This window comes from Hemitrygon akajei, chromosome 12 (genome assembly GCF_048418815.1).
Source record: "Hemitrygon akajei chromosome 12, sHemAka1.3, whole genome shotgun sequence".
NCBI lineage: Eukaryota > Metazoa > Chordata > Chondrichthyes > Myliobatiformes > Dasyatidae > Hemitrygon > Hemitrygon akajei.
The window spans coordinates 112,322,130-112,334,328 of NC_133135.1; the positions used below are offsets into that span (position 1 = coordinate 112,322,130).

Sequence of the window (12,199 nt, forward strand, 5' to 3'; positions counted from 1 at the left end):
TTTTCTACAGAAGAGGTTTGCCATTGCTTTCTTGCGACAGTGTATCTCTAAGACGGGTGACCCCATACCATTATCAATACTCTTCAGAGATTGTCTGCCTGGCGTCAGTGGTCACATAACCAGGACCTGTGATATGCACCGGCTGCTCAGACGTCCATTCACCACCTGCTCCCCTGGCTTCACGTGACCCTGATTGGGGGCTGAACAGGCGGTACTCCTTGCCCAAGGGTGACCTGAGGGCTAGTGGAGGGAAAGAGCTCCTTACACCTCCTTTCGTAGAAACGTTTCTCCACCCTGCCTTCTGGATGGTGAGGCTCCTTAATGATGGGCGCTGCCTTCTTGAGGTATCAGCAGCCCTCTCTTCCATGATCACATTAGATTAATGTAACATATATGTAGCAAAACATTCAATTTCCCTTTCACAGACTATATATTCAGATAAACATGCTTTCACAATAACAGCACCTAACTAGCTTCACTATACTGCAGATCCAGTCTTTTGGATGGTGCTTTGTTTCTTTCGGGATAGTGTCTTTGGACTTGTGGAGTGGCATCAGGTTTGGCAGGTGTCTCGTCAAGGACAACTTTCTCTTTTGCAGGTGTCACATTGTTGTTACTGACATGATCATCACTGGTGTGTTCTTTGGCTGAGTATCCAGGGTCTGATCCACGTGACGTCTCCATGTCTGATCTCCAACATTCACTGCATACATCAGTGGTGCAGGTCTTGTAGCAATCCTACCGGGTGTCCACTTGTCTTCTTAGTAATCACTTGTTAGGACTTCTGGTCCAACCTCGATTTACTTGATAACTAGATAAACTCTTTATTCTACACTTCTCTCCATTGATCAGGTTTCAGGAGATCTGTGCAAGATCTCAGATTCCAGTTCACGTGCAGCTTTGGAGCTGTTTTGTCATCATATGATCAGAGTTCCAATGTGCATAAAGGAAGTTGTCGACCTTGAGCTGTAGAGAAATGTCCTCCTTGTCCATCGCTTTAATAGACTTCTTGAAGGTTTGGATAAACCTTTCAGGTAACCCATTGGTTGCTGGGTGGCGAGGAGCTGACTTGAAATGTCTGATACCATTTTTCCTCGTGAACTGATGGAATTCTTCTGGGTCTGTTGTCACTCACAATTGCCTCAGTTAAGTCGTCTCTGGTGAAGATAGTCCTCAGAGTGGAAACAGGCTTCTCTGAGGTGGTTCTCTTCATTGGTACAACTTCAAATGAGCATCCACAGCCATCAGAAACGTGGAGTGAAGTCAATATGTATTCTTGTCTTGGGGAAGATGGTCACTCCCACGGCTGTGCCAGTGGGGGTGCATTTTGAATTTTTTGGCAACCCAAACAGCTTTTAGCCAAGTCTTCAATGTGTTCATCTATTCCTGGCCACCACACGTAGCTCTAGGCAAGACTCTTCATCTTGACTGTTCTCTAACACTCTGGTGCACAGTTTAGAGGGAACCACAACATGAGCTCCACACGCCAGGGTTCTTTGACAGCTGGTCTTGTCTCACTGACAACTCGGGAAACACAGGATTACCCTGAACTAGCCATCCTTGCATGGTGATGTCATAGACTTCTGCCAATGTCAGTTCATTCCTTGTTCCTTTTTTTGTTTCAGAATTTGTTCCTGGCAGCAGGTCTACCAGCACTGTGTGGAACACCTCTGCTGGGTCACAGTATGAAGAGTTTTCCTCTTTAGTTGTCAACAGTGGAAGACTTGAGAAGCCGTCAGCATTGCTGTGGTGTTTGGTACTCTTGAACTCTATGTCATAAGAGTGGGCTCCTAGGAAAAGCGCCCGACATTGCAAACTGTCATCACTGGGACTGAAAACGGACGGAAAGGGCCAATGATCTGTCAGTAGAAGAAGTGGTGGAACTTCTTTATTTCCCAGACTTGACTCAGGGCCTCATGGTCAATCTGAGCTCGTCAGTGATCTTGAAGCAAATGTAATTCAGATCCATCTTTCATAGAGTGTGACAAAGCAGCTCCAATGCCAAAAGGGGACGTATCGCATGCCAGTTTGATGGGCAAAGACGGGTCAATGGGTGAGCAGTTCATCTGATGTTATTAGTCTGTTTCCTTGAATGCTCTTTCACATCTTTCTGACTATTCCCACTGTGCTCCTGTCTGTAACAGTGCAGCCCTGTAGTAATGTTTGGCAAAAAAACCGGTGGTACTAGTTTACAAGGCCCAACTATGCCCTGAGTTGTGACATATTTTTTAGTTTGGCTGCCTGTAGCATTGCTTCAATCTTTTCTTGTAGTTTATGTAAGCCATTTTTCTCAATGACATGTCCACAATATTAGATTTCATTCTTGAAAAACTCTCTCTTTACACACAGACCATACTCACTCAGCCTGGTAAGCACTTCACCAAGGTTCTGGAGGTGCTCTTTATCATTTTTGCCAGTCACGATGATATCATCAAAGTAACGTTGTGCTCCTGGGATATCTTGTAGCACTTGGTCCATTGTTCTTTGCCAAATTTCTGGAGCTGATGTGATGCCAAAGACAGGATAATTATACTGGAACAGTCCCTTGTGTGTGTTGATTGTGAAGATCTTCCTGCTTGACTCCTCAGTCTCCATTTGTGACAAGTCAGTCTTTGAAAACCCCTCCCCGTCTGCCAAAGTTACAGAAGTGTTTTCCAATCACAGCAGGAAACACTGCACAGTACACAGCACAGGGTTGACTTTGAAGTCCCTGCACATGCAAATGTCTCGGGCCTTCCCTTTCTTGATGACTGGGATAATGGGCATGGCCCAATTGCTCTATTCAACCTTGGAGAGAATGCCAGACGCCTCCTAGTTCTGAAGTTCAGCATCCACTTTAGGATGTTGGGTGCTTTATGGAAACTTGGCGTTGCTGCTTCATCCAGTTCAATTCTGGCCTTCGTGCCTTAGAGTTTACCAATGTCCTTCTCATTAGCATTAAGCAGCTGTGCCAGTCTCTGGTCAGTGCTGCCATTTGGGCTGCAGTTGCCTGTTGATGCCACACTGAGAGCTTTGATCGTGTGCCAGTCTAGTTGGAATTTTCTCAACCATTCACATCCAAAAGTGCTGGCCCTCCAAAGCTCTAACAGTTGTGTTTTGCCTCCGTATGTCACATTCACTTTCAGTTTGCCTTTGGGAGACACTTTTTCCACCTGTGCAGGTCTTTAGCATCACTGAGGTCTTTTCTAATGCTGCCTTAGAAAACAGTCTGTTGTGCTCAGCCCCTGAAATTATAGACAAAGCTGACTCTGTATCTAGCTCCATTTTCCGTTTTACACCAGACACAGCTGTTGTGATCCATTTGATTTTGCAATCTACTTCAGTAATGCTATACAGTTCTAGGCATGACAGCTCACCTTTGCCAGACTCTGTGTTGTCTGATTCAGTTTCACATTCAGTCACTTTATGCATTTATTTAGTTTTGTGTTTGAAACTTTTCACTCTGTGTGGTTTTTCTCTTTCATTGTGCTTTTTGTCTGACTTGCACCCTCTCGATGTGACCTTGCCTGAGACACTTTCTGCACACTTTTTTCTTTGAACCAACAGTCATTTGGATCATGGGAGGATTTGCCATATTGATAACATTTTTGGCTTTTTACACCATTCAATGACAATTTGTGTGTTTAACATTCTAAACTCTTTTTCTATAGTTCTGTTGCATCCTTTGCTGTAGCCTCTATCGATATTACAGTGGTCAATGCTGTTCTAAGGTTAGGTCTCTTTCTGACAGTAGCCTCTTTCAAGTGCTTTGACTGTGGATGCCACAGACCAGCCTGTCCCTTGATGCATCAGAAAGTCCATCTCTAAAGTCACAGTACCGGGAAAGTTTGCGCAGTTCTGCAGTGTATTCAGAAATGCTTTCATCCTTTGACTGGTTCCTTTTGTGAAATCTAAATCTCTCAGCTATTACAAGCTTTTTTGGGCTCAGGCGATTTTTGCAAAATTGCAACAATTTCATTGAACGTCTTGCTTGCTGGCTTTTCAGGAGATAATGAGTTAAGAGACTGTGCTTTCCAGCACCCATTAAGGTAAGAAGTGTGGAGACTTTCTTTACCTCATCCACGCTGTTAGCAGTACAATACAGTTCAGCCCTCTCAATATATGATTCCCATTCTCAATAACTATCAAATTCATTATCTTTCCTGACTGAGGCCATCATCATGTTATTTTCACTTTAGCTTTGCTCTCACTGTGTACTGTTGCTGTTACTCACATGGCCTTTAGTGTCTGTGACCACCTTGTCCATATCGGTCCAGTTCACGCTGTCTCTCTTCCTTCCTCTGAAGTCTGTCATCTTGTAACTGTTGGTTTGCTGATATTTAGGTTCATACTCATTGCCAATTTGTTCTGTCTGTCTGTACAACTACATACAGTATCCATACATTACATAACCCTCACATATCAACTCCTGTTCCATGACCCCTCTGCAATACAGAGGCTCATGGAAAACCATTGGAGCAGTGGAGCCGTAGACATTCAAGCTGTCGTTACAAACCAATATCAATATTAGTAAGTCTGCTTAGTCCGAGATGCACTGCAGAACTCCATTAAAGTGAGTGCAATAATCATTACCCATTTCCAAATCAAAACAAATTTGCATATTTGATTGTACTTCTGGAAATAACAAAATGAGGGTAGAGGAGAAATATTGTCCGCCTCAGAGGGTTGGAAAGGGTCTGGAAGAACTCAGCAGGTCGAGCAGCATCTGCAGGAGGAGAGGGATTGTCAACCTTTTGGGATTCAATTTAATATGTTGTTTGACAGCTCTGGCTCTGTGCTGGAGTTTAGAAGAATGGTGGTGGGGGGGGTAATTTTATTAAAACACCATGTCACAGTTTATAGAGTCTCTGTGAAGTTTTTGCTCTCAGATTATGCTCGTATTGCACTACTTTTTATATTTTATTGTAACTCACGGCATTTTTAATGAGATGCAGTGTACTGCTGCCCCAAAACAAATTTCACAACATGTCCATGATAATAAAGGTGATTCTGAACAAACAGAATACATTCTATGTTTAATATCACAACTCAAGAGATATCCGAAATATATTTTATTAAAAAGAAATTAATCTACAATAATATCTTGAACATACAAAGCAATTAAACTCTCCATAACATTAATCTCTCAAGCCAAATATAATAAAACTTCTAATAATATCTCAAGTTCTCCATCAGTTCCATGGCGGACTCTTTGGGAGGGTTGGACTATTCACAGCTGGACTGGCAATGGATGGGTGACTGAGCGACCAATCCCTAGAAACAGGCAGAGTCCACGGGCCATTTCCCCACAAGAGCCTCCTCTGCTGTCCACGGCTCTTTCCTGAGGTTGCTGGGGGCAGAGTCTTTCTGCTGGGGGCTTTGCAACCAGTTGGGAAGGACTGGTTGACTGATGTCGGCGATGGCTCCATCGAGATTCCTTTCCTGCTCACGTAGCAGCATTTCAACGTGGTCCAGCAGGGCGTTGAAGAATTCAGGAACACCTTCGTACCCTGTGGGGAGAGGTGGAATGAGGTATTGTTAGCACATCTGAAAATAGTTGGCCAGGTAAAAATAACAGCAGGTGAATGGTTAGACCTAGGGTCACGTGCCACTACAGTACAAATGCAGAACCTTCAGCCCATCTAACCATTATTTAGCCCTGACCCACACCTGAACCTTAACCCTCCATACCCCTCCTATCCAAACTTTTTCCTAGTCACATCGACCCACAACAGGACTATAGCCATCCTATCTATGTACCTATCCAAATTTCTCTTAAGGGTTGAAATTGAACCTACATCCATCACTTGCACTGGTAGTGTGTCCCACACTCTAATCACCCTCTGAGTGAAGAAACTCCCCTTACATTTTTCACCTTTCACCCTTAACCTATGACCTCTGGTTGCAGTCTCACCCCACCACAGTGGAAAAAGCCCGCTTGCATCTACTCTATTTATACCCCTCATAATTTTGCATACCTCTAGCAAATCTCTCTTTCACCTATGGTCCAGGGAATAAAGTCCCAACCTATTCCACCTTTCCCTGTAACTCAGGTCTCAGCAACATCCTTGTAAATTTAAAATGGGGAAAAAAAAAATCATTATCCTTATTCCAATCCAATACTGCTTAGCCAAGCCGCTGAGAAAATGTATGACCGTAAGATTAAGGAGCAGAAATAGGCCATTCAGCCCATCAATCCTACTCCACCTGTCAATCACGGCTCATTTTTCCCTATTCCGTTCTCCTTATAACCAGTCATGAACCCATCAACCTCTCCCTTATAATGCACCCAATGACTTTACCTCCACGGTCACTCGTGGCAACTTAATTTCACAGATTCACCAGAAAGAAATGACTCCTCATCTCCATTCTAAAAGAAAACCCCTCATTTTTCTGAGGTTGTGCCCTCTACTCCCCTCCTGTAGGGAAAAAATCCTCCCCACGTCCCCTCAGTCTCGGCATTTCAACTTTCAATAGGTTTCAATGAGATCTCCCCCCCCCCCCCCCATTCTTCTAAGTTCCAGTGAGCAAAGGCCCAGAGCCATCAAACACTCCTCATGCCATAAGCCTTTCAATTCCAGAATCATTTATGTGAACCTCCATCGAACCCTCTCCAATGTCGGCATATGCTTTCTTAAACAAGGGCTCAAAAGTGTCAACAATACTCCAGGTGAGGCCTCACCAATATACGTGGTAGGGCTTCTAGATAATCTTGGGACTGTTCTTGGCCAATTCCCCAGTTTTAAAGGGACACCCCTTTATTCTGAGTCTGTGCCCTCAGTTCCTAGACTCCCCCAGTGACGACAACATCCTCTCCACATCCATTCTATTCATGCCTTTCAGTATCTGGTAGGGGTCAGATTTCAGATTTATTCATCACACTTACACTGAAAAATACAATGAAATGTGTCATTTGCATTAAGAAGCCATACACCCAAGGTGAAATTGAATTTAGGAGCCGAGAGGTAATGTTACAGCTATATAGGACCCTGGTCAGATCCCACTTGGAGTACTGTGCTCAGTTCTGGTCACCTCACTACAGGAAGGAGGTGGAAACTATAGAAAGGGTGCAGAGGAGATTTACAAGGACGTTGCCTGGATTGGAGGGCGTACCTTATGAGAATAGGTCGAGTGAACTCGGCCTTTTCTCCTTGGCGTGATGGAGGATGAGAGGTGATCTGACAGAGGTGTACAAGATGATGAGAGACATTGATCGTGTGGATAGTCAGAGGCTTTTTCCCAGGGCTGAAATGGTTGCCACAAGAGAACACAGGTTTAAGGTGCTGGGGAGTAGGTACAGAGGAGATGTCAGGGGTAAGTTTTTTACTCAGACAGTGGTGTGTGCATGGAATGGGCTGCCAGCGGTGGTGGAGGCGGATACGATAGGGTCTTTTAAGAGGCTTTTAGATAGGTACATGGAGCTTAGTAAAATAGAGGGCTATAGGTGAGCCTAGTAATTTCTGAGGTAGGGACGTGTTCGACACAACTTTGTGGGCCGAAGGGCCTGTACTGTGCTGCAGATTTTCTACGTTTCTATGATCTGCTAGGGGAGTGGTATGGACCAAAGGACCTGTGCTGTGCTGTACAGGGGCCAGAATTGGGAGGCCACGTAGCTGTTCAAGCCTGCTTTACCAAAGAGTCAAATTATACGACCCTGAGATTCGTCTTCACGCAGACAGCCTCACCCAGAAGGGCCCTGTATGAGGGAGGTGGTGTAGGGGCAGGTGTGGCACTTGCAAAAATAAGTACCAGGAGGGAGATCAGCAAGGAGGGGGATGAGCAGACAAGGTGTCATGTAGGGAGCGATCCCTGTGGAAAGCAGAAAGTGGGGTGGGTGGGGAGGGGAGGATGTGCTTGGTGCTGGGATCCCGTTGGAGATGGCGGAAGTGCACAGAATTATGTGCTGGACACGTAGCCTAGCTGAGGACAAGGAAACGCATCTCCAGTGGGGCAGCGGGAGGATGGGGTGAGGATAGACCTGCGCGAAATAGAAGAGATGCGGGTGAGGGCAGCATCGGGGGTGGAGGAAGGGAAGACCCTTTCTTTAAAGGAGGAGGACATCTCGTTCAGTCTAGAACGAAGAGCCTCATCCTGAGAGCAGATGCGGCAGAGACTGAGAAATGGGGATGGCATTTTTACAAGTGACATGGTGGGAAGAGGTAAAGTGGAGGTAGCTGTGAGATCAGTGGGTCTATAAAAGATAGACCCAGTAAGATAGACTGTCTCCAGAGATGGGGACAGAGGTCTCCACTTCCCATTCCAATTCTGACGTGTCAGTCTCCCGGCCTCCTCTCCCATTCCGATGAGGCTGCCCTCTGTTTGAGGGAGCAACACTTTATATTCCATCTGGGTAGCCCCCACCCTGATGGCATGGCCATCAATTTCTCAAACTTACGGTAATTGCTCCCCTCCCTCTCCTTCACCATTCCCCATTTCTGTTTCCCTCTTCCACCTCATCTCCTTACCTACCCATCATCTCCCTCTGGTGCTCCTCTCCCTTCCCTTTCTCCCATAGTCTTCTGTCTTCACTTTTCAGATTCCCCTGTCTCCAGCCCTTTAACTCTTTCACCAATCGACTTCCCAGCTCTTTGCTTCACCCCCTCACACTCTCTCGGTTTCACCCGTCACCTTGTACTTCTTCCTCCCTCCCCCACCCTCTTACTCTGACCTCCCCTTCCTTTCCAGTCCTGAAGGAGGGTCTCGGCCCAAAACGTCGACCGTTCACTCTTTTCCTCAGATGCTGCCCGACCTGCTGAGCTCCTCCAGCATTTGTGTGTGTTGCTCTGGAATTCCAGCATCCGCAGGATTTCCTCGCGTTTCAGAAGAACAAAAAAATGGCTTCCGAAGAAATTAGGTGTGGAAAGAGGAAGTCTGTTGGTCCATGGCTTTCTCTTGTATGAAAATGAGGTCACCCTCAGGGTGGAGGAGCATCACCTTATATTCCATCTGGGTAGCCCCCAACCTGATGGCATGAATATCGATTTCTCCTTCCAGTAAAATCCCCTCTTCTCCCTCACCTCTTCTGGCCTCTTGCCTCTTCTCACCTGTCTATCACCTCCCCCTTCCCTTTCTCCTACGGTCCATTCTCCTCTCCCATCAGATTCCTTTCTCTCCAGCCCTTTACCTTTCCCACCCACCTGGCTTCACCTATCGCCTTCCAGCTAGTCTCCTTCCCCTCCCCATCCTTTTTATTCTGGCACCTACCTTTCCAGTCCTGATGAAGGGTCTCAGTCCGAAACGGCGATCGTTTACTCATTTCCACGGACATTGCCTGACCTGCGGATTTCCTCCAGCACTTTGTGTGTGAGGGCCTGTGTTCATATACTACTCTCTCCAAACACTGACTCACGCCACAGGGAAGGTGGAGCTAGCAGAGGTCATCACTGAGGAAACGAGCCACACAGATCAATCTGGCAAACCCAGTGAAGCCTCGGGCCAAACGCCAGCATCATTCAAGGAAGTCTATTGCTCAACACAAGGCTTGTGGTTTTGCGCTGGTAGGCACTAGGCCAGCTGGCAGGGTGGAAACATGTCTCTGCCAAAGGAGGTGTAAAGCACTCCTTTTTTCAACTAGCCTGCAGGTCACCCTTGGGCAAGGTGTAGCACCTGCTTAGCCGCACCGATCAAAGTCGTGCAAAAGTCACAGGATCTGGTGGTATGAGCAGTGAGCTTGTACGTTCTCCCGTGACCGCGAGGGTTTCCTCCGGGGGTTCCGCTGTCCTCCCACAGTCCATAGGCACACTGGATGGTAGGTTAATTGGTCTTTGTAAATTGTCCCGTGATTAGGCAAGGGTTAAATTGGTGAAATGCTGTCTCAAAGGGCCAGAAGGGCCTATTCTGTGCTTATGTCTATCAATCAATAACTAGCTATATATCTATCACAAATCCTGGTTACGTGACCACTGACACCAGGCAGATAATCTCTGAAGAGTATTGATAATGGCTGGGATCACCAGTCTTGTGAAGGTACTGCCCAGACGGTGGCAATGGCAAACAAGAGAAAATCTGCAACACACACAAAATGCTGGAGGAACTCAGCAGGTCAGACAGTGTCTATGGTCAGAGTAACACACACAAAATGCTGGAGGAACTCAGCAGGTCAGACAGTGTCTATGGTCAGAGTAACACACACAAAATGCTGGAGGAACTCAGCAGGTCAGACAGTGTCTATGGACAGAGTAACACACACAAAATGCTGGAGGAACTCAGCAGGTCAGACAGTGTCTATGGACAGAGTAACACACACAAAATGCTGGAGGAACTCAGCAGGTCAGACAGTGTCTATGGACAGAGTAACACACACAAAATGCTGGAGGAACTCAGCAGGTCAGACAGCGTCTATGGACAGATTAACACACACAAAATGCTGGAGGAACTCAGCAGGTCAGACAGCGTCTATGGTCAGAGTAACACACACAAAATGCTGGAGGAACTCAGCGGGTCAGACAGCGTCTATGGTCAGAGTAACACACACAAAATGCTGGAGGAACTCAGCGGGTCAGACAGCGTCTATGGTCAGAGTAACACACACAAAATGCTGGAGGAACTCAGCGGGTCAGACAGCGTCTATGGTCAGAGTGACACACACAAAATGCTGGAGGAACTCAGCGGGTCAGACAGCGTCTATGGACAGAGTGACACACACAAAATGCCGGAGGAACTCAGCAGGTCAGACAGCGTCTATGGACAGAGTAACACACACAAAATGCTGGAGGAACTCAGCAGGTCAGACAGTGTCTATGGTCAGAGTAACACACACAAAATGCTGGAGGAACTCAGCAGGTCAGACAGTGTCTATGGTCAGAGTGACACACACAAAATGCTGGAGGAACTCAGCAGGTCAGACAGTGTCTATGGTCAGAGTAACACACACAAAATGCTGGAGGAACTCAGCAGGTCAGACAGTGTCTATGGACAGAGTAACACACACAAAATGCTGCAGGAACTCAGCAGGTCAGACAGCGTCTATGGACAGAGTGACACACACAAAATGCTGGAGGAACTCAGCAGGTCAGACAGCGTCTATGGACAGAGTGACACACACAAAATGCTGGAGGAACTCAGCAGTTCAGACAGCGTCTATGGTCAGAGTAACACACACACAAAATGCTGGAGGAACTCAGCAGGTCAGACAGCGTCTATGGACAGAGTAACACACACAAAATGCTGGAGGAACTCAGCAGGTCAGGCAGTGTCTATGGTCAGAGTAACACACACAAAATGCTGGAGGAACTCAGCAGGTCAGACAGTGTCTATGGTCAGTAACACACACAAAATGCTGGAGGAACTCAGCAGGTCAGACAGCGTCTATGGTCAGAGTAACACACACACAAAATGCTGGAGGAACTCAGCAGGTCAGACAGCGTCTATGGACAGAGTAACACACACAAAATGCTGGAGGAACTCAGCAGGTCAGGCAGTGTCTATGGACAGAGTAACACACACAAAATGCTGGAGGAACTCAGCAGGTCAGACAGTGTCTATGGACAGAGTAACACACACAAAATGCTGGAGGAACTCAGCAGGTCAGACAGTGTCTATGGTCAGAGTAACACACACACAAAATGCTGGAGGAACTCAGCAGGTCAGACAGTGTCTATGGACAGAGTAACACACACAAAATGCAGGAGGAACTCAGCAGGTCAGACAGTGTCTATGGTCAGAGTAACACACACAAAATGCTGGAGGAACTCAGCAGGTCAGACAGTGTCTATGGACAGAGTAACACACACAAAATGCTGGAGGAACTCAGCAGGTCAGACAGTGTCTATGGTCAGAGTAACACACACAAAATGCTGGAGGAACTCAGCAGGTCAGACAGTGTCTACAGACAGAGTACAGTTGCCATTCTGAATCGAGACCCTTTGGCAGGAAGACAATGGCACATGATGACAATGATGATATGGTACTAGAAAATAATTCAATTGTGGTATTAGAAACAGATACGGAGCAAGCCCGCTATGTAGAATTTGAACTGATCTCCAGGGCTAGGATTCCAGAAAGTCCGTAGGTGAGGGTGGGGGCAACTCACTGGGTAAACTGGCATTTATTCAGAAGGCAGTTAAGTTTTAGTTATCTCAGGGGGAGGGGAGGGAGTCACTGGGTAAGATGGGATATTTCCCTCTGTAGCAGGGTCTGGTGATAATCGGGTAGTTTCACATTCACCATTACAAATTATACTTTTTTTAAAGAAAAGTTCCAGGCCATTTAACCATTTCTG

At 46.4% G+C, this 12,199-nt stretch overlaps 1 protein-coding gene across 4 annotated transcripts in view; it reads right to left on the reverse strand.

Annotated features, from left to right (window-relative positions):
- Positions 1–5,036: 5,036 nt before the first annotated feature.
- LOC140737390 (inositol-tetrakisphosphate 1-kinase-like) overlaps positions 5,037–12,199 on the reverse strand; it is a 92,944-nt gene continuing 85,781 nt past the window's right edge. For all 4 annotated transcript variants that reach the window (XM_073063868.1, XM_073063867.1, XM_073063869.1 and 1 more), the window contains exon 10: positions 5,037–5,489. In XM_073063868.1, coding sequence (XP_072919969.1) covers positions 5,254–5,489 — 236 coding nt within the window. In that variant the 3' untranslated portion in view covers positions 5,037–5,253. The remainder of the gene's footprint in view (positions 5,490–12,199) is intronic.